The following is a 23,834-nucleotide window of genomic DNA, read 5'->3' as shown; positions in this document are numbered from 1 at the left end:
TATTTATGAGTGTTTAACATTGATTTCTTTTACCATTGAAATTGCATTCAAGTACAAACGAAAACAAGATAACCAAGTAATATAAATACACAATGTACGTATTTTGTTGAACACAAGATATTAGACAAACGTTAACGATGGCTCACTTCACTAATCTCACATATCTGTGTTTTACATTTTTCTTGTGTGGAATTGGTAAGTACAGTTTACATTAAGTACTTTCGGTGCCTCGTCCTTCTTCATCTTAATTTCTTAACTTGACCAGTTAAAAATTATTGCAAAAATTATCACACAGACTAGTTTTATTATCCAACTGCTCTATTATAGAAAACGGAACTAGTATCATTATTATCTTCTGAAAGCCTAAATCAATAAAGCAGTGTAAGTTCAGCCAAATGTCTTGATAAATCTGCTCCTAATCGAAACATGTTTTTCTTCTTAATCTTTCTTTCTGTTTATAATTTCTTTTTACATTGAATATAGGACATTTCGTTCTAGAATCTACATTCATTCTCATAATAAAAAGTAGCGTATGATCACAATTGCCGAGTAGGTTCTTCTAGACAACAGGTATAAGGAGGAGGAGGCTTCGAATTATTAATGAACGTAAGGATTCAAATTTGGCCAATTGTGTTGAAGTTTTTCTATAACTTTTAGCATCTGTAAGAATCCCATTTTTAATTTTTCCTATAATTTTATTTTTAACATAATTTTATATTTTGTTGCAAACGTCGTATAATAATAATTATTATGTATTTTTTACAAGTCTTCGTTTAAGTCGAATAGCACAGGGCTGCAAATGGGGAAAAAAATCATGCTGTTTTTTTTTTAATTAATAGACGAACTTAATTCTTTGTTCCTAGCTGATTACGAATAATGGGTTCGTTTTTCCCTGTCACGTAAGGTTTTCTTACAAATCAATGTCAAAATTTGGGCCTTCTTCCGTATTCAATGCTGCTTTATTATACCTTATTTCTTATCTTCTAGCAGACTAAAGAGCTTATTATACTAAATAACTGAACATGTTTAGTTTAATGTGAATGCAGACAAAAAAGAATATAAGATTATTTTCATTAAGTCTGGAACCTATGGTCACGAGATACGCTAGGAAGGTTGTAAACTTCATCTTCTATTTCACTACCTCCCACTGAATCGCTGTACGAACTAGGATCACTTACAAACTCAAGACTTGATGGAGGTGTCGGAACAGGTAAGTCTGGTCCGTGCAGCACAGGTCTCATTGCAGAGGGAATATTGGGACACACTATCTTTGTCTTGTTTTGAGTATTGTGTCCTACAATTTCACAGGAACAGAAGTAGCAATTGTCGCTGTAGCTTTTGGGCTCTCTTCACACCATTGGTATTGCGAATGGCATAGATGATCGTTTTCCAGTGCTCAGGTTCCTTAACGCTTCCGCACAAGATCTACACACATTGTGTGGAGCCCACGATTTATCTTGATCTCCAAGTTTCATATGGAAGCATACGAAATATACTCTGCTCACAAAATCTGTAATTTTCTGTCTCTGTTTGCGTGGAACAAATTCACCACAGATGTCACAAATTACATCTGGTCTATTCTTACAACCACGAGATGCCATGACAATACAGTATTCAACGAACTACAGAACAAACCTAATCTTCATCATCATCATCATCAAAAGCAATTTCATTCCTAATCTAAGAGATTAATATTTCATACCATTGAAGCACATTTAAGATTTGCGATAATTAAATATGAAATTTATTTGAAATGAGATAACAAGGTTTGATATAGAAATATTTTAAATAGTCATGCAGGTAACAGTTAGTTAATTTAATTAAATTTAATTTCCCTACATTTAAAGCACATTCGTCTTTATTACCGCCGGGATAATTTCATCACGTGCTAGCGATATCTAGCGTCAATCACTTGAATTACGCTTAAACATGCATACCGCAATAAACATATATAAATCGTGAATTGTAAGAAATTCTTGAGTGATATGAGAAAACTGGTGCTAGTTTCGGTTTCAGCATGTTCAAATACATATAAAACACCAAAAATTATAAAAATAACATAACCTATGCGGCCCTAGTTAGTCATGTCGTTAGTTAGCTAGCTTATATGCGGACGTAGTGATACTAATGATCAAGTTTGTTACCCATTCAAATGCATATATTTAGGTAAATTCTTCTTTTTTTATTTTTTATATTATTTAGTATTGTAGTATTTTAAATATTCGATTTTGTCAATTGTGATAAATATTTTCAAAATCATTCATTAAGAAACTTCTATGATTATTCAAAATAGGCGGATTATAATCATAGTTTTGTATGTTTACATTCCCATGTGTTTTAATGTAACGTTGCCATTGGAACGGGCGTGTTAACCCCTGATTTGCTGAACGTCTGTGATTGAGGCTAGGTGCATCGATAGTGATTTTAAATGGAAGTCAGTTGTACGGGATGTCTGATCTTGCAGTTTTGTTGGCTTTTGCAGATGTAAAGTACGTTATACACATTGTAGACTGAATATAAAATCCGTGCTAAGTGCCAAAACGAAAATATTGAGTAAACAGCCCAGATGTTACTTCAGAACTGATGGAACGTATAGGAACACGCATCCTTCTGGGGATTATTTGAATTACCTCCACAATGAATACTAGATAACCAGGTTTTCACTGACAAGTAGTGTTAGGCACAAACGCTACATTTTTACATTAAACCAAACATTTCCATTTTTGGCACTTCGCACGGATTTTTTATTCATCTACAATTAATAATCACAGCAAAGGATTAAACTGAAATTGTGGAAGAAAATCCATTGAATAAAACAATTAGGATTTCATCAGTGATGTAATTCATTTCATCATAAGGTAATACCAGATACAACGTTTTGGAAGTTTTAGTATTTACTTGTGAACAACAACACAACACAACAACACAACTATAGTGTTGGTGCATTACAAAATAAACTTACAATAATTTTCTTGAGCATATTATAGTTCATATTACATATATCTATTTCTTTGTGTTCGGTACATAATTTGTTATACGAAGAGCATATTCTCCAGATTGATGATTTCAATAATACGTTGATCCTTGCCTTTTTGCAGTAGAACAGGTCAAAGTTTTTAACACGAGTTTTAAGTGTCGGGACATGAAAATTTAGTGTTGATATCAGATCTGTACAATTAAAGTGATTTTGTACTATTTTACGAAGAAAGATCAGATCTACCACATTTCCCCTTCGCTCTAGTGTAGGGATACAGAAGTTGTCTATTAATGTAAGATAGTTTTCGTAAGATGGATAGATTCGAGTATTCTTGTATACTGTATTTGATAAATTTGGATTAGACTTTTTCGAAATGGTTTCAGTATTGTTATTGCGATGGGTTCCAGATCAGAGCAGTATATTCCAGTTTTGATCGGGCATAAGAGTAATACATTTTTGTTAGTGTGGCAATATTGTTAAACTCCTTTCCCGTTCTAATTATGAATCCTAACATTTTAAGAAATTCGTTAACTATGTTCACTATATGATCATTAAATGTTAGTTTCGTATCAAATGTAACCTCGAGATCTTTCACTGAATTTAACCTGTTTAATACAATCTGATTAAATGAATAATTCAACTCTACTTGATTTTTGTTTCTAGTAAACGATAAAATACTATATTTGTTTATGTTTACACTAAGTTTATTGAGAGAACACCAGTTTGTAATAGTTTCTAAGTCATGTTGTAAGTTGTGAGACAATCATGGATGGTCTCTATTCTGGCGTATATTTTGAGGTCATCCGGAAAGAGCAATTTGTTACTTAATGATAGGTGATCGGCGAGATCGTTAATGAATTAAAGAAACAATAACGGAACTAGGTTGGAGCCCTGTGGAATTCCGGAGTACGCAGTATAGTCAGTTGATTTAAACTCTTTGTAGATAACGTTTTGTTTATGATTGCTTAAATATGATGAGAACTTGATCAAGGGAGGAGAGAAATTATAGTTGTTTAGCTAATGTAATAATACTTTGTGATTGACTCTATCAAACGCCTTTTCAAAATTTATATATATTACTTCCTGACATCCAACATCTAACGAGTTTGCTATAAAGTCTGTAATAATTGCAAGATTAGTCGTTGTTGATTTGTGTGGAATAAAGCAATGTTGATATGATGATATTACTGGTTGTATGTGGTGAATTATTCGTCTGTATAAAATTTGTTCAAATACCTTTGCAAACGTAGATAAAATTGATATGGGCCGGTAGTTGTTTCTTTCATTTTTATTATTGGTCTTTGGTATTGAGCAAACTATAGATGACTTCTATTTGTCTGGAAAAACACATGTTTTCAGAGAGAGAGGTTGAATGCGATTCATAGTGGACACGTAAATTCATAGGCAGAAGTTGAATTTTGAAAACATGGAAAAGACAAGGAGCATGATTTCTAGCTATCTTAATTTTATTCCTTCCTTCCACAGAGTAAAATGACTGTATTTCTGAGTATTGCACAATATTTTAGTACATTTCTAAATTATTAATATTTTGGTAGAATGTAAAAATCTTGATGAACAAAAATCTTTTTCTTTGAAATTCAATGACCTCAAATTTATAGTGATGACAAAATTTGTCGAATCAGTTTCGTTTCCTAAAAATAATACTTATTATGACACTCAACCAACACAGGTAATCTGTAGTATAACATGCAGTGTTCTATACGGATCTTACATTGCTATTTTTGTGGAGTGCAAAGCTTATGAAACTGACAGTGTACGAATGTTTGTAGACTTTCAATTTAATATATGCTTTTAGCTGTATTTCATGAGACAACTTTTCAGAACCTTCAAGCATGTCATAATTACACCTCTTATTCATTTTCACAGCTAGTATAGAAAAATCCTGGACCAGTAATTATTTCAGATTTTCCCAGGGGAAGACTTTCAATACACGGAGGTGTAACTAGTATTGGGAAAACAATAGTAACCGAAGTTGAGGCTCCGATATGCCCTGGTGTAATTTCTAAGCACGGGATTTTTGTTTAGCTCAGGAGAGGGGACGAAGTCCCCATGCCGGACTATCAATGAAATCATCACTGACCTAGAAGATAGCTTTTTAAACTTTCCTAAATTTGAACTTCTAATTAGCTACATTTAACATATGACGCACGATATAATAACCTTACCACAAGTTGTTAATTTTGAACTAGCAAATTTTTTATAGTAAGTTCTAGTGGTACAATATTTAATAATAAGTAGGTACTATCTGTATGTGTAATAGTTACATTTTTCATGCTGCAATTTAGAGGTTGTTTTTTTAACAAGATGGATCATTTTTAATAGTAAATATTCAAATATGGACCTAAAAGTCCTTGCATCCACTTCACTACTATTTCTAAAGTAAGTTGTTTCTTCCTTGTTTTGTTTTCTAAATTATATTCAGATTATCAAAATATTTATTAAATTCTAATAATATTACATAAAACGAGTCTAAAATTTCCACTTAATGTCCCTTTCTCCTTTTTAGATGGAACGAATATAACCACTAATGATAACCGTGTTGTTGGTGGATATGATGCAGTGAAAGGTAAATATCTAAAAGTGTAAATGTCTACAAGATAATTTCTCTAGTAATTATATTGAATATGGAAATTGAAGAGTTAGATCTTAGCCTTAAACCGGGGTTAATAATATAAATAAAATAGTACCGAAGATCAAAATAAAAGTGAGCTGACAGCTGGATAAAAGTTTCCACAGCCCATTAAATTACCTCCGTATTCAAAATCAATAAACCTATCTGATATATAATGCAGTTATCTGTACCTGAAGTGAAAGTAACTTTCTTTGATATGAAACACGTTGTTGCAATTGATAAACTCATTCAAAGTGTATTAATATCATCTAAATGTTCTGTAATCAGTGGATCATCTACCGCACATTTACAATATTGTGTGCCCTGCAGCCCTTAACCAATCTTTTCCTTTAGATGAGAGAATATTTATTAATTATTATCCGTTGATTACAATTTTTTCGCTTTTTTTTCTAGTTTTCTTTCCTCGTATTTTCTATCACATTATTAACAATGTTCACCTCATTTTCTTTAAAATACCGTTTTGATATTTTTCTTTTGAGCTACGTATACCGCGTATTCTTCTTTCCTCCTTAATATTTGCTAACATTTCTTCATTGGTTGTGCATTACATGTATACTTTTTCACCCATTCTTTCCTAATTCACAACTTCCGAATTTTCTCACAACTTATTCATTAATGTTTATATGTCATCCTCTGTACAACCAATAGCGGAAATACGAAAGTATCAGACCCCGAAATTGTGCAGAGGCTCCAGACCTTGAGTATGTCAAACAAGGAAGGAAAGATTACTAGTGTACACTGTAATTTTCAAGTCCTTTCTTTATCACACTTATTTCTTTAAGATCGTTTAATTTAAGGTAATCGACTGAAACATTTTCAGTTTGATGTGTTAGATAATGGGCCAAAGCTTTCTATTATTTCGCTGCTCTAGAAGCCTTACCATGTCAGAGATTGTATGTTTCGTCATCCTGCTACATTGTGTTTCAATACTGTACTATACGTACTAGGACTACATGTATACTGTAGCTTTTATGTAGCCCCAATGTAAATTTCCATACTATAAAATTCATTTTAATACGCCTAAATTGGTCGTATTAAACATGAAGAGTGTCCCATATAAAAGTTTCCAGTCCTATATATTCTAAATAACTTACTTTCCTGGAAAAAGGCGAATGTTGGGACCCATCAATTTGTTTTTGAAGGAGGTCTACAAAACTGTTAACTTGCTTAATCTTTTAAATTGAAAAGTGTCTTCTGAGGAGTAACAGTGGTGAAGTGTTTGAGAGTAGCAATTAACTCCAAGTGGGAGTTCAAAGTTTCTACGTCTATCATTCTAAAATCAACTGGTTATTGAAAGATAGCTCCGTCGACTTCATACGGACCTAGAAATGCGTTAATTTCCATTATACAGGTTATTTTTCTTGTGTTGTATTCTAATTTACCAAACTTATAAGTGTAATATTAGTCACATGATATATTTAAAAGATCTTGCTCTCCTCCTTCTATAATTATCAATATCCACAAAATTAAGTAAATACTTTCTCGAAAATTCTGCTTTGAATTTTGAGAATGAAATTATTTTTATGTGTTTCAAAATGGTTTTCTAGTACAATTAATGTACTTCTTGAACACGTGTATTGTACTAGAATCTAAAATGATGTCACATGATAAATACTACCTTTGATTTTTTTTTAAATCAATCTTGAAGTGAATTGTCAACCAACCCAAGAGAGCAAGATTATAGGGCTGAACGTAACACTTGTTTAGATTCCCATAGAAAGGAAACTGATTGGTCTCAGGAATTTACTAATATCACTTGCTTTGAGCATGATATAAGTGAAGCTTTCAGTACAATGTTTGAACTTTATTAATATTTGCATTTCAATATTGATGATGGATGAACAAATTAAATGAACTTGGAGTTATTTCAAATATCTATTTAATTTTTCTAAGCTACTGTAGATTGACCTTTGGTAGTTGGTGTATTTGGCACTTAGTGCCTCGTTCTGCACAGAGGCCACATGAGAGGTGGACCTACAGCTTAACTTTCGGTCCGAACCATATGAACTCTGAATGGAAATGGAACCCAGATCTCTTGTGCCGAAAGTGTGTATGTAGTTGGACCTTCCTCAATTAGTTGATCACAATCAAATGTAAATTAAAGTCGTAACTACAAATAGACCTTTATTTCAAAGAGCTATTTTTCTCATGGGTTATCTTGGTCTGATATGAAACTATTTTAGGGATGAGACTCAAAGAAATCTCGAAAATCGAAAAATAAGGATAACTGTACTAGGTATGCTATATAATACCCCGCCAGAAAAAAGAACACTTCGTACTGACTGTGATCTGAACTGTGTCTGACGTGCTTTTGTGAGCAAAGAGCCAGCTCTGAAGGAAACAACATGTGATACAATGTTATTAGCCTCCGATAAGAGCGTAATCATTGGTTCCATCCCCAGTTTTTCTCCAATAGAGTAAGTTATTAAGCTACAGAAGAAATAAAACGAATGACCACCATCAGATAACAGCAGATTTATTCGTTTCACTTTGAACATCACCACTTTGAATATATGGGTAGAGCAGCTGCATATAAGTAACATATCGTGAAGACTATTAAAGTTTAAAGACTCAATTGACATTTTGACACTGCAACTGGACTTTGAATCAATGGAAATCGGTTCTATGAATTGAGGAATATTTCTCTACATTGTCTTGGTTCTCTATAAATATATGGATATGATAGTTAACGTGAAACTGACTTCTACTGGAGTACTCATTGCTCACCAGAAAATATTATGGTAGTGGTGGTGGTGTGGTATGTAAGTATGGCATCACTGGTGTTTGTTCATGCAAGAAGGATTGAAATTCGTACTAATAATTTAAAAATGAACAATGTTGCCAATATTATTACCTTTCAATGGAATGAACATGAGTTAACTTTTCTGGTACTATTTTAGGTCAATTCCCATACCAAGTATCACTAAAACTTCCATTGATAACAGGCGACCGTCACTTTTGTGGTGGCACCATCATCAGCAATCATTGGGTACTAACAGCTGCACATTGTGTAGATCTGCTATTTCCTGGAATATTTAAGGTATGTACATATCATAAAAAATGATTATATCTTTACCTCACTTTGTGACTTAATTTCAACTTACTCTGACATTTTTAAGTTCATTTATTATATCGGAAACCAACACAACTGTGTATTAAGTCATATTTACTTTTTGTTCATAGTATATTTTATTGTCATACTATATAAAAATATTATATACGATTTTTATTGCTTTTTGATTGATGATACACTTTATTGAACCTCATCGCAACATCTTGTTTATTTGTTTATTTATAATAATCTAAATTATAATAGTGCAAGTCAATAAATATAAAATAATTACTCTATGTAGAACTAAGCATTGTCACTGCCGCTGGAACGTTGACTGATACAACCTGTTTCAAAATTGATTTTAAGTAACCATTATTATTAAATAAATGCTTCATGATTCTTAAATATTTAAATTTCTCGACACGCCCTAATGGTACTGCACACCGGTTGGAAACCACTGCTTTAAACACATGCAAAAGACCTAAATTTTACATTATATTTTCCCTTTAATATAAATATTTTCCAAGATTTGACGTGGATAGTAATAAATATTTTCTAAAATTTATGTTATACTGTAATCGGCAAGAACTTATTAAAGAATCTATTAGTTTTAAGAGTAAAACATAGATAATATTAACTGATAGAAATAGTGATAATGAAATTCTGTACTCTATGAGATGGTTTAAAGTTTTCATGGGGGCCGCGGTGGCTCAGTGGTAGAGCGTTCACCTCTGATGCTTGAGACCCCGGGTTCGATCCCAGTCCCCGCCAAGTGAACTTTGTGGTGGACAAACACCGTATGCATGGGTTTTCTAGAGGTTCTCCCGTTTCCTCCCACTTTCTTCAATCCACCATTTCATTCATTACTCATCATCACTGTCTCCTTTAGCCTAACCGGCATAACCGTCGGACGTAAAACTCAAAGATTTCATTTTTTTTTTCAAGTTTTCGTTTATGTATTGTATCAATGCTGTGTGATCCAGCTTGAAATTGGTCACACATATTTTCAATTTTGTACTCTCTTGATGTAAATGCAATAAGGAAATGTAAATGCAATCGATCAAATATAATATCTGATTTCTCACTCAATAGATGAAATTCATAAAATAACAGAACATTTAAAAATGTTAATTTGATTTTACTCTTCTCTCAATCTTACCGTATGAATTCCTTCTAATGGAAAAATAATGAATGTTATTTCTTCTTAATTATGTTATATTTGACATCTAGATTTTATACATTTTACTTCAACTACAATAAGTTACTACAATAAGTCCGAAATATATTGATATACACAAGTGAAATTGGTGTATTTAATCTTTGTAGCAACAACTACACACTATATGTAATTCCAATGATCACATACACCAATTTCACTTGTGTATACCAATGTATTTTCAATTTAAGTACTAATTACTTTACAGTAATTTGGTATATACATCTTTTATACATGGCGTATCTACTTATTTTATCTGTTAGTTACATATAAATAACTACTTAGCAACCAAACTGTTGCCTTAGTAACGAGATCTATGTCGTCACAAACAAAGCACAAACACCTCTACTTTAGTAACTGAAAAATATAGAGCAAAATCAACATATTCCTGACATTAATAATTTTACTTCTTCTTCTTTCCTAATGTGTCTAGTGCCTGTTGAAATAACACCTTTGCCCAGAATATTAAATAAAATAATACGGAATAAATGTACATATATACACGTTATCGTTGTAAAGGAAATAAATAAATACATGCTTATCAAAATATCTTGATTTCAGTGGATTTCCAGAATAATGAAATTTTTTTGATATAGCATTCTTTCAAACATAAAATTAAAATTTTGGTTACCCAGGATCGAATAATATATAAAATTATATCAATTTCAGTAATATAATCCTTTTATTACTTTGTTTTATTACAGTGGTGGCTAAATGGTAGAGCGGTCATTTATGCTGTGTGTGTGGAGATCTATGTCGTCACAAACAAAGCACAAACACCTCTACTTTAGTAACTGAAAAATATAGAGCAAAATCAACATATTCCTGACATTAATAATTTTACTTCTTCTTCTTTCCTAATGTGTCTAGTGCCTGTTGAAATAACACCTTTGCCCAGAATATTAAATAAAATAATACGGAATAAATGTACATATATACACGTTATCGTTGTAAAGGAAATAAATAAATACATGCTTATCAAAATATCTTGATTTCAGTGGATTTCCAGAATAATGAAATTTTTTTGATATAGCATTCTTTCAAACATAAAATTAAAATTTTGGTTACCCAGGATCGAATAATATATAAAATTATATCAATTTCAGTAATATAATCCTTTTATTACTTTGTTTTATTACAGTGGTGGCTAAATGGTAGAGCGGTCATTTATGCTGTGTGTGGATTCATGATTCGATCCCGGCTCTGGCAAGTGAGCCTTGTAATGAATGTTTTCTTAAGGTTCTCTCATTCCTTTATTCCATTATTTCGTTCATTATCATCATCACAGTCACCCTTAGCCTAGGTCCATAATCGTGGGACGTTAAACTAGAAAAGAAACTAGGAAAACTTAATTAACTCTCAAATATGGAGATTTATCTTCACCTAAATAAAAATCTATATGCGCTGTGTGTTTATAACTTGAAACTAACTTAATCCATCCTTTTTTACATACCGCAGTTATCGTGGTTTTTAATAAGAGAAAATTACAATGAGTTTGACAGAATGCTACATTAATTTTACTACCAAAATTGGAATTCCTTGTGTTCTGTAATATAAATATAGCCAATTCTATCGATAAAGAGATGGTAAGAAATCACCTTTTAAAGGAAAAGGTAATTTTTAGTTTGTTTTTCTTCTCATTTGAGATATGACATATGGCTAATCATTGTAAACAACATAAAAACAGTAAAATAATGGTGATATACGAAAACCAATGATCCAGTTCTTCATTCTAAGGAAATCACATGATCTACTGTGTATAATACACAATCACTCGTCTCTTTGCAATGAGCGAGACTTGCAGTTAGATTTAAAATTTCCGCAGAACGTGTTCTTTTAATCACATTTTACTGTTTCAACTATTTCTTCTTCAGATTGTAGCTGGTGACTATAATGTAAAAAGACCAGAACACACGGAGCAACATAGATATCCTATAAGGATCATTATTCATGAGAAATATAGCAGGTATAAATGTTTTCTCTAATTTTTAGTAAATAATCTTTAAAAACTATATATCAAAAACATTTTTGTTTATTCTTTACACTTTTGTTCATTTTTCTAAATCTGAAGGAATGTACTTTGTTAACGAGCATGAATATACACTATAATTACACTTGATATATCTTGTACTTGAATTTATTTTAGTAAGCGAAAATTGTTTAATTAGCTATTATTGATGTTTTCCGTTGAAGGTTTACTTCCTTTTCTGTACAGAAATTATGTAAGACATAGACCTACTTTTTAAGATAGAACCCGAAACACTGTTATTCGTTCAATACTCTATCATCCGGAATCAAACCCAGGACAATGTGTAGAAAAGATTCGCACACTAGCTACTAAACGAGCAGGAAGGGCAATTTGTTTTCTATTCAGATGTTCTACGTTTACTAGTTTAAAATTTCAAATGAGATTCAACAAAAGGATCACTTTTAACTAGCAGGCTTAACATTGGACTAAGAAAGAAGATGGTCAAGTACTATAATGGTGTGTATATGGAGTGTTGCATGGTATGGTTTGGAGACTTGGATATTACAGAAGCTAGAGAAGAAATATCTAAAGAGCTTCGAAATGTTGTGTTGGGGGAAGATGAAGAAGATAAAATGGACGGAGAGAGAGTAACAAAGGAAGATGTTTTAATACGAGTAGGACAGAAGAGGACGCTTTTAGCTGGCTTAGTTGGATTGGACACATTTTGCGAAGAAATTGTCTTCTTCATTAAGTCGTACATGGTAAGATGAAAGACAGAGCAAGAAGTAAGAAGAAAATAGCACAAAGGATCGATGATTTGAGAAACAGCAGAACGCATTTGGAGTTAAACGAAGAACTTGAAGATCAAGAAATGTTGAAGAAGAATTTTCAGATTCGAACCTAAGAAAGAAAGAAAATAATTGGTCCAGGGATCTGTCGACATGCAGAATATCTAATAATAATATATTAGTATGCATTATCTTCTATTGAAATACTATTATCTCGAGTAGTTTTCTCTTACCTTATCCAAACCAGCTTAAGATAATTCCTGCAACTTTTAACATTCCTGTTGAACAACGGGACCTCCACTTCCACCTGAAATTTACTTGTTCTTCAGTTTTTCATCAAAGAGTGTTTGATTTCGGAATTCACTGTGAGAATTGGACAACTGCTTGCATATGACTGAAAGACTTAGAACCAAATAATAAAATGAAATAAAAGGACTACCTCACTAAGTTTATCAGTCCAATTTCTTAAACTTAAATATGTTATGCTGCAGTTATTACTGAAGCATTTATACAAACAAAATTGTGTTTTCGGAAAACTTCCTTTGAAGAAAACTCAACCCGAAAAGTAAACTAATCTTTGTGGAGCCTTTCATCAGAAATGACTTATACTATATATTAGGATTCATAAAAAAAAATCTTTGTTTATTAGATATCAACAAATCACGTCAGTTCTATTTGAGGGAAGTGTCAAGAAAAGTATGTACTATCTCTTGTTGGTATTTTCCTAATATGTGATTTGAGCAGCATTATAGGAATACTAGTGCCAATACTAATACTAATGAAATGTAAACGAAACCGATTGAGTCATTTTTTGTGAAAATGGTCAAAATTAAGCATCTCCAACAGTAAACAACCTCTAGTGGATCTATTCATGATAAATACTTAGTCCATATTGTAAGAGTATTCATGAAACATTTATTTACGAAAAATGATCTTTAGAATCACCTGACTCATTCTTGGGAAAATTAAGCGAGAAAACACACCCCAAAATAAGCTAACACGTATGGTTCCTCAGAACAAATGAGGTATATGGTTCATTGCCGGGTTACTAATGAAATATTTATTTTTAAAATGTTGAAAAAATCGATTAGGTCGTTTTGAGGGTATTTTCTAGAAAAAAATACTTGTCCCAAGAGTAAACTACATCCCTTAAGGATTTTTCCTCCAAAAACGACATATATAGGATTGTCGTTAAAACTAATATTATAGGGTTGTCGTTAAGACATGCATTTATGAGTATATGATTTCTGAATACGAACAAATCGTTAGAGCCGTTTTCGAGAAAACCGCAAATTTTGATTCTTAACCTTCTGTAAACTAGCCTTATTTTTGTTTCGTTATAGGTGAGATTACATGTTTACATTTAAACGGACAGACAGGCGGATGGACAAACACCCAAAAATCTGTTTATTATCATGTGTGAACCATGAAACTTTATAAATCAAAAGAAATTTCGAATTCAGTTTTTTTTTTTTTTACAATTATCGTACTTATTTCTCTCCTATCATCACTTAAAAGCAAAAATTGAGATATTTTCTTTTCTCATTTCTTATCTCTGTATTTGGATGTGCTTACAATTGATCTCATGATTGTAGAAAATGTCGACAGCAATATTAGCAGGCCACACAGACTGATAGGTCTTTTGATTCATCCACGTGAAGTAATTGAATGAAATGAACTGCTAATTCTTGGAAAGTGGTAAGCATGTGAATGCCACAGTCCAGCAAATAGGTCTTGAACAAAAATATTAATTTTTACATTTAAAAAAATGTGATTTAGAATGTATCAATATCAGACTACATTTACATCAGAAGTTTATTCTAGTGGCTTGTCACAAGAAACAAATCTGAAAGACATTTGCTGAAATTTTTCACAATATTATGTTAATTTATTTTTATAATTATTTGAAGGAATTTAAGTTGTCTTTATGTTTTATTTATAATAGTTCTCTACTTCGTTCCGAACAAAATCGATTTTAGAATATATTACATTTATATACTGCGAGTGTAATATATTAATTTATCCCAGTGCATACTAGAAGAGTAAATAACAAGAGTCATTCGTAAGAATTTTAAATAAAAAATATAGGCCACAACTAATTTCATCCCAAAAGAGTTGTTTCATTGATATATAAAATATCCAACTGATATCACATTAACTGATTTTGGACATTCAGAGTTAACAGATTCATCCTTTTATCAAAGGAAAAAAAAGAAAGAAAAAAGTTTGGTCTTTCTAAGTGGGATACTTAAATCACAACTCAACTGCTCTCGCTTATTGGAGAGACTTTGCACTCATGCATTAAAGAAGTTCCGAGATTCTTGTGTTTCCTACCCTCCATTTTCAAGAGTTAATAACCCACGACAATCCACTATATTCACCTCTACGATTATTTAAGAGTGCAACATTTGTATCCGTGTTAAAGTAATGTAACAAAAAAAAAAAAACTTTTCTCTTGTATAATTAAAATAGAGATAATGTTTTCCATATACAGGTATATATATAATTTTATTTTTTATTTTATACTATAGTTTGCAGTGTCTACAGGTTTGGAACATTGTTGTTCTGTGGAATATTATTGTTGGAACATTAATGGGCAAAGGCTAATAAAATAAAATTAAAATGCAACAAGTTCCTAATAATTGAATACATATATTCAAATTTTGATAGAACGTTTGAACTGTGTGCTCTACAAAAGGAAGTTGTAGGAAGCAAGGTGACCAGAACTTTTACTTTTAAAAACGGGACGCATACGAATCGGCGACGGGGGAGGGGGTGACTTCCACATTGCATTTTCGGACTCAGCAGTGTTTTCAATTTACAAAATACACAAGTAAGAATGATAACACAGCGTTTCTAACTTAAGTACTACCCAAAAATACTTTTAACTACTTTAACACTCAGAATTACCACTCGATTCCCACTTCAACCACAGAACACTCAATTCTCATTTGAATATTCAGAAGTTCTAGGCACGGCTGAACCTTCCCAATGAGTGTTACTACGGAAGAGTGTAGAATTAACATTGACCATTTATATTTTGAATAATAATTACGGGACACCTGGGTCATGTTTGCTTAAAAACGGGACATTTAAGCGTCCCGTTTAAGATTCAGAAAAACTGGACAACGCTTGAAAATAAGGGACTGTCCCGGCTAAAACGGGACGTCTGGTCACCTTGAGGAACAGTTTCTTTTTATTATCAAGGAAATATTTTACTATATTTCTAACACTAATTACATTTATACTGTGCATACATTTATATTAATTGTGTTTTAGTTTTACATTTATTAATCCTTTTGTTGGATTCTAAAAAAAATGAAAGATATGCTTTTCATGTTAATAAAGTAGGAACACTTATATTATCGCTGAGCAAGATACTGGTATTTAAGAATCACACTGAACATAATTACATTAAAACTGAACACTTAATTTTCTGATATTTTATCACTCAATTCAATCAATATTTTGATGCTGATTCGTTATATATTGTAGGTTTAATACTATTATCTTGCACTTGTTCCATGATATATTTATTTGCAGATTCCACTTACGAAATGATATTGCGCTACTAGGATTCTTACGACCTCTGGAGTATAACAAATATGTACAACCAATGGTGCTTGAAACAAAAGGACCTATTGATAGTAAGTGTGAATATGGTATATTAAATGATCTTTTCTGTAGATAGTTATTGAATAATAACGTTATTTCTTAAAACAATAAGAAACATATGCGAGTTTTACAATGTTAGTCATGTCCTAATAACAGTACGTAAGCTATACCTTAAAAAAACTGAAAATACATTTTCACTTATTTGCTCATCACACTGACAAACAGCGGCGTAGGGAAGGGGTGGGCCCAGGGGGGCCAGGCTCCTCCAAAGGGTTCCAACAATGTACTTTTCCACTTTGATATTCGTAATTGTTCTCGGAAGAAACAGCAATTGCCTTTCATGTATTACTCTACTCTATTTCAAAACAAAATATGTCACTCAACAGTTCCTAGAAAGTTAAGCTCGCCAACGTCGCCTTTATTCTTTTAAAATGTTTGCATTTTGGGGAGTATGGAAATCGGGTTTTCTAGGAATCCCTGCTGTTCAAAGGGAAGAAAAGAAAGAAAATGCACCGCTTATATTCATATGGTGACATTAAAGTTATTTTTCTACTGTTTGACATAGCAATGACCATAGTTTTCACGTGTCTTCTTTCACCCAAAGCATTTGCAAACTGAGGCAGGCAACACTGAAAAGAATTAGTTCGTTTCTGATCATAAAAGGAAATTCCGAAAACAATTACTTTACCAGAGGGAATGGACATGTTTGAACACAAGAAATCATTGACCTTGATAAAAGTAACAAAACAAGTGACCTATCATCGTCTATTTTGAATCATTCACCGCCGTTCCCAATAGGATTAACTACAACAAGAAACATTGGTTTCATACCATTCAATTCTAGCCGAATTGCATCAAAGAAAGTGGCGATCAATGGATTTCGGTAAACGCTCAGCAGCTAATTTAGTTTCCTTAACTTACAAGAAAGAAAAAGAAAGAAAGAAAGAAAGGTTAAAAATAAAGATATTTTCTTTATTGTTTTGGTTTCACTCAGATGAAAAATACGAGGGTCATTCGGAAAGTAAAGAACATTTTGTGCTAGCGCGTGCGCGTGTTCCCCCACCCCCGCTGCCGCTGGGTTATTGACCTGGGCATGCTTTAGCCTCAGTCTGGCACCAGCTGCGATCCACTACGGTCCGTTATTGCTTCGCTGTGCGACTGTAAAATGTGCGATACAATTACTGATCCCGCCAAGTGTGAGGTTCGTAGTGTGATAAGATTTTTGAATGCAAGAAAAGTGCGTCCGATAGAAATTTATAGACAAATCACTGAGGTGTATGGAAATGTAATGAATTCGTAAGTGGTGCATTATGTTTAATGACGGACGGACGAATGTGCACCATGAGGAACGCTCGGGCCGGCCTTCTGTTGTGACTGACGAACTCAAAGGAAGAATTGAGCGGAAAATTCAAGAGGATAGGCGATTCACTATTGATGGGCTGCACGAATTCTTTCCTGAAATTTCAAGAACTGTGTTGTACGAAATTGTCAGTGGTGAACTTGGTTACAAAAAAATTAGTGCAAGGTGGGTGCCTCGACTGTTATCGGAGGAACACAAAACCAAGCGAATGGGATCCGCATTGACTTTTCTCAGCCGTTACCATAAGGATGGCGATGAACTTTTAAATCGTATTGTTACTGGAGATGAGGCGTGGATTTCGCACATCACTCCAGAAACAAAGCGCCAATCCATGGAATGGCACCATTCAAATTCTCCGAAAAAGCCGAAAAAAGCCAAACAAATTTTGAGCACCAGAAAGGTTATGGCTACGGTCTTTTGGGATCGTAAGGGTGTTTTGCTCGTTGACTACATGCAGAGAGGTGAGATCATAAATGCAGCTGCCTACTGTCAGACGTTACGTCGACTTCGCCGCGCGATTCAAAACAAAAGGCGTGGATTGCTGACCAGCGGCGTCATCCTCCTCCACGTCAATGTTCGTCCTCACTCCGCGGCATTGACGAGGGACTTGCTTCAGCAGTTTAAGTGGAAAGTTTGGGAGCATCCACCCTATAGTCCAGACTTAGCCCCCAGTGACTTCCACCTATTCCCAAAGTTGAAAGACTTTTTGGGTGGAAACCAATACGGCAGCGATGATGAACTTAAGGAAGCTGTTAGTGATTGGTTCAACAGTTTGGCGGCAACTGTGTATGCCAAAGGCATAGAAAAACTTGTACCACGGTATGACAAGTGTTTAAATTTACACGGCGACTATGTCGAAAAGTAACTCAAATATCACATAGTATGTAACACACATTTCGCCTTTGTATATCAGTTATTAAAGTGTTTATACAAAAACGTTCTTTACTTTCCGAATGACCCTCGTAATTGAGAAAAAGTTGTTAACAGGAGAGGATGGAAAACAATAGTAAAGACTTGTAGCGTGTGACTATGTAACAGCAATCTCTAATGTTTGATCAATTAGAGGAGTTCAGAAGTTTTGCTTGTGTTAGACGCGTTTAGGGTGTCGAAATAAGAACTTAGTTTGCAATTGCAAAGTGGAAAAACGATAACTGTGTTAATTTCAGTGAGAAAAATATGCGAACAAAGAAACCAAAAAAGGCAACGGAGAAAGATCTAAACAAGATATTAATTCAGAGAAAGCCTAAAAAAACACAGTAGAAAAGTGGCTAGAACGGAAAAAAATACAGTAGTGGAGTTAATTTTGGCAAAGAAAGTGTCCGAAAACAGCAATCGAGAAACAACGAAGAAATATCTAAAGAAGCCAGCACTTCAGAGAAAGATTTATTATTATTACTATAATAATAATAATAATAATAATAATAATAATAATAATAATAATAATAATAATAATAATAATAATAATAATAATAATAATACCGGTAATAAAATATGCTCCAACACTAAAATTCCCCCCAAACAAAAATCCTGGCTATGCTACTGCTGACAAATATGTAAATGTATCATACAACAAATCTCAAGACAGAATATTACAACGACGAAACATAAACGTCCATAATTTCTCCCCAAAATAGAGAATATAACAATTCCAAAATGTTATGTTCATGTTATTTGTGCTTCATATTTTATTTCAGTAATGTTTACGTAGAATACAACCCAATTACTCTCTATTGCCCGTGTATGTGGCATATTCTCAAGTATTTCTCATGCAATAAAATATTATCTTTTAAACTACAAGTATCTTCAAACAAACAGTAATGAAAATAACAATGAAAATGAATTTCGAGTGAACCATACTGTAAATTTAAAGCAATTCAACATAGTATTTATTATAATTCATTATAAAGAAAAGAGACAGCAAAAATGTAACAAAAATATGCAACTATTCAATATTCAATTTGGATTGATTGAAAACTTCTAAGGGGCTATTTTACTACTTTACAGCCGTACAGGAAAAAAGCCGATCTGGCCAGTAGTTATCGAGAAATAAAGTATCATATACAAGGCGATCCGAGTCTCTCCTTGGCCGATCCTGCCCACTAAATGTGGATCTTTATTTCTCATAAGTCATTAGCCTACTTGCACACCAAATTTCGTTCACCTACAAGTAGTTACCAAGAAATAAAGTATCATATGCAACGAGAGTCGAACCTAGCCAAAACGAGTTGAGCCTGTTCTTGGCCGAGCCCGGCCACCAAATATAGCATTTATTTATTCATTTGTCTATGGACTATTTGCACACAAAATCTGATTCAGATCTGGCCAGTAGTTACCAAAAAGTAAACTTCCACATACACATATTCATCTACACATGTGTACATATACACATATACCTGGAGTGGAACTATAAGCTCCCGTTTGCTTAAGCCGGGAACTAAAAATATGTATTACCTATCGATAAGTCAAATATAAGTGTGTAATATATGGTTCCACATTATGAATGCACAAAAGTAAAAACTACCAATATTCCATATATTTTCGTCTCTTCCTGTATTCCGTTATTCTGTATGAAATATATATATGAGATATTCCATACATTTTTAGTAATTATGTTCTATTGTAATATTGAGCTTTTCTACATTTACCTCAGTAAAATTATTTAAGTAAATATAAAGGAATTTTTTGAATATCCAAAACAGAATAAAATAAGTAAAAACTAAATTTAGCATTCAATCTATAATAATAATTTCTGACATACAGTGTAAGTAACAACGTAAGGTCTATTTTTATTCCTTATCAAGCAAACATGTTACATAGAAGTACGTAAATGACATGAATGGTTTCAATGAGACATTGATTATGTATCTAAAGGAAACTATAATGTTGGTGTATATCTCGTCAATTAAGTTTCATAAGCAATATTGTTCCATGTTCATAATCAATATTTGTCTCTTCTTTTTAATTATCTTTTGTGTTGAGGATTTGTTATAACGCACAGTGTAATGAGAATTATTAGTAGTAATAATTTCCGTTATTCATGTGTAAGAGTAGTTATATTATCTTAGCATTGTATAGTGAATTCCCTTCATTAAGTTCTAGTTATGAATTAATAACCATAGATGCACTTGTCAGTAAAGTTACATGAATCTATAGAAAATATATTTAACCATATTATATCTACTTATAAACTTGTGTTTATGTGTATCAAGTTAAATATCAATACTCATACCATTTACAATCAGGTGTCAAGATTGCAGGAACTCCCCCAACATAAGGAGTGACACACCAGATAAAATCTTATTAGCCCATTTAGTAATTTGATATTGAATTATTTCTCTTCTCTAGATACAGAATGTGTGTTATCTGGATGGGGAGACACAAGCACAACACAGCGACCAAATAATCCCGAATACCTCAAATACGTCTCCATACCAACTATCGACATAGCTACTTGTAGGCAACTGTGGGACAACTCAAGCTTGATCACGGAAGACAAAGTGTGCACTGGACCTTTGCAAGGGGGAAAAGGACCTTGTATGGTAAATAAGTATAACAATGTTGTTGCATTTCCTATGTTTGTTTTAACCCTTAAACCTTGCCTGGAATACTCATATATCCCACTTATTTTATATTTTGATCGTTTTTAACCAAGTTGACTGCACTGACTTGTTCCTCATTGGTGGCACTCACTTGTCACTTACACAGAAATATAATTTTTAGAAAAAGGATTAAAAAGACAAAATATAAATTACGTGAGTACACCAGTACTTCTGGTAATGTTAAAGGATTAAATAATACAGACTCAAATAAGACTAATAAGCATTCTTTAATAGAGCGCTCACTTCTGAAGTTAAACTCTTACTTATTTTCAAGGTTTTTTTTATCAATACCTAATGCCTTTAATTTTTGCATTTGTTTAAGTTTGTAAAAAAAAAAAAGTACGAGACAAGAATAAACGACCCAAAACACAATTAGTTTTAATGGCATTTTTGGTCGTTTATTCTTGTCCCGTACTTTATAGATAATAAATATTACTTTCGAAATAAGAATACACAATGCAAAATTATAGATTTCCATCTCTATTTATATAGATAAAAACAAATCCTGGGTAATTTTGTTGTTCACATACCATTTTGTTGGTATGACAAAAGATCGCCGATGTAAAGCAAACCATCTCAAATTATATATATATTAGTAATGTTATACTTTCTAAACAATTAATCAAGCCATTTCATTGCGTTTTTGCATTCTTGCCTTGTTTTCATATTACAGTTTATGGATTTCTAAGCACCATTCTTCTTCCAATATATGCTACTTTTGTTCATTACATATGCAGTAAGCATATTTAGAATTTAACTGCTTTTCGCATTCAACGTACAAAAATGTTATGAATAAAGTATTAAGTTCTTAAGTGGAGAGTATAGATGTAATACTTTGTATTATGAAACCAGTTCAACATCGCAGTGAAGTAGAATTATCTAATTCACGGGGACAAATGTAACCAAGCTTTCAGAAGCTTCCAAGATTAAAAAGAAATAAAGAAGAAAGCAAAACGAGAAGACGAAAGAGGAAAATGAAAGTTAAAGAATGTATCAGTCAATTACTCTACTCGTAACGTCTGAAAAAAAAGTAACATTGCCTATTAAATATTGATTCACAGGATGAAGACTGGAATGTTAGTTGAATTCCTGTTGTAGGATATACGACGTACAATTTTTATATTTATATTTTTTTTTTTCGAAAATATCAAAGAACGAAAATACTAAAAGAAATATCTAATCATATAATTGATAATAGGTGGAATAATAAATAAAACAGGAAAAATAAAAATGTTAAAAGTTTGAAAGGGATATTAGTCTAAATATTTGTACTTTTGTATCTTAAACAACATGTAAAATCTTTAATTGTTTAGGGCATGAAGTTCCTGGATGTTAGTTGCCAGTGACAGTCAGTCTGAGAAGCACAGAAAACAGGTTTACACACACACACACACACACACACACACACATACATATATATGTATATATATATATATATATAAATTAAAGTATATTTTCAACATAAGTATTTCAAAGATAAAAAGCAGTCAAATGTTCGAATAGAGAAACTTACACACTGAAGATATACAAAATCTGTATATGCTATAAATGTAAAAATAATGAAATTAAGTTTCCACGCCTAATATGAGTTTAGAACATCTTATTTACATGGGAAATGTCAGAAGGCTGTTCGAGATTATATAGGCCATCTGCAAGGCCAAACGGATTACTTAGCCTATTCGCTGTATGTTTTCTTCTAAGTCTAGGTAAAATTACGATAATTGATTGATGGTTGGTAAAGTCTCGTAGAAATAGAAATACTGTATATATCACAATGGAATTAAGCTCAAGAAGTCTTTTTCTCATATATTTTCTTAAAACCAATTTTATATTAACAGTTTTGTTCCATACTATAGGCTTGAAAGAGTCATCAAATTAGTTATTCTAAATTTAAATTATTTCTCGTAGGGTGATTCAGGAGGTCCATTGGCTTGCAATTCTCGATTGGCTGGTATAGTCTCCTTTGGAAAAGTGCCCTGTGGCCAGCCAGCCTTACCAACCGTTTTCACCCGAGTATCCTCTTACATCGACTGGATTAGAGAAAAAACAAGCATCGAAGCGAATAGAGATCTAACTATAAAGAGTACAGAAGATTCGCACTCAAATATTGATGGGAAGAACAAACACTAACTATTTAGAGCGAAAAGCGCTTCTTCTCATTTAGAAACAATTAACTGAATAGTTTTATACTGTTTTCGTTCTACTGTATGTTTACTAAAGTTTCTATGATGTAATTTTAAAACCTGTATTTTGAAGTTGTTAACTTAATAAAAGACATGGAAATTAAGCTAAATGTTACATTTCATTTATGATTATATACATTAGAATATGAAGTTGAACTCTGCAATGTGTACAAATGAAATTGGCAAGAATTTTAGTATGAAAAAATTCTTAAATACTGTAATTATTAAGATCAATTAAGGTAACCTAGCTTAAAGTTGGAACTGACAAAATCTAACGTATATGATCACAATACCAACTACTTACGTCTGATTAAATTTCAATATATTTTATTATATAATTATTTGTAAGAACAGCGCCGTAACTTAGATTTTTTTCTGGGGGGAGCAGGAATTAATACTCGTATTTGGGTCTCCTAGAAAAA

General features: G+C 32.5%; 2 protein-coding genes across 2 annotated transcripts in view; one reads left to right on the top strand and one right to left on the bottom strand.

The window, feature by feature from the left end:
* LOC145662804 (trypsin-like) overlaps nt 1–8,518 on the bottom strand; it is an 83,571-nt gene extending 75,053 nt beyond the window's left edge. The window contains exon 1 of the mRNA XM_081728694.1: nt 8,485–8,518. Coding sequence (XP_081584820.1) covers nt 8,485–8,503 — 19 coding nt within the window. The 5' untranslated portion in view covers nt 8,504–8,518. The remainder of the gene's footprint in view (nt 1–8,484) is intronic.
* On the top strand, nt 126–23,522 carry LOC145662805 (trypsin II-P29-like). The gene is made up of 7 exons (XM_081728695.1): nt 126–195; nt 5,505–5,564; nt 8,531–8,670; nt 11,773–11,864; nt 16,199–16,302; nt 20,976–21,169; nt 23,138–23,522. Exons 1-7 carry the CDS (start codon nt 138–140, stop codon nt 23,357–23,359), a joined length of 870 nt encoding a protein of 289 aa, XP_081584821.1. The 5' UTR covers nt 126–137; the 3' UTR covers nt 23,360–23,522.
* The last annotated feature ends 312 nt before the right edge of the window (nt 23,523–23,834 follow it).

This window comes from Thermobia domestica, chromosome 10, assembly GCF_964235325.1.
Source record: "Thermobia domestica chromosome 10, izTheDome1.hap1.1, whole genome shotgun sequence".
Lineage (NCBI taxonomy): Eukaryota > Metazoa > Arthropoda > Insecta > Zygentoma > Lepismatidae > Thermobia > Thermobia domestica.
The sequence above is the reverse complement of the archived record's forward strand: the minus strand, read 5'-3'. Positions and strand labels throughout refer to the sequence as shown.

What these genes read in the sequence shown, in the direction of transcription:
- LOC145662805 (XM_081728695.1), top strand. Translation starts at nt 138, where the DNA reads ATGGCTCACTTCACTAATCTCACATATCTGTGTTTTACATTTTTCTTG. An exon ending in TATTTCCTGGAATATTTAAG is followed by an intron (nt 8,671 to 11,772) that starts GTATGTACATAT and finishes TTTCTTCTTCAG; the next exon opens with ATTGTAGCTGGTGACTATAA. An exon ending in AACAAAAGGACCTATTGATA is followed by an intron (nt 16,303 to 20,975) that starts GTAAGTGTGAAT and finishes TCTCTTCTCTAG; the next exon opens with ATACAGAATGTGTGTTATCT.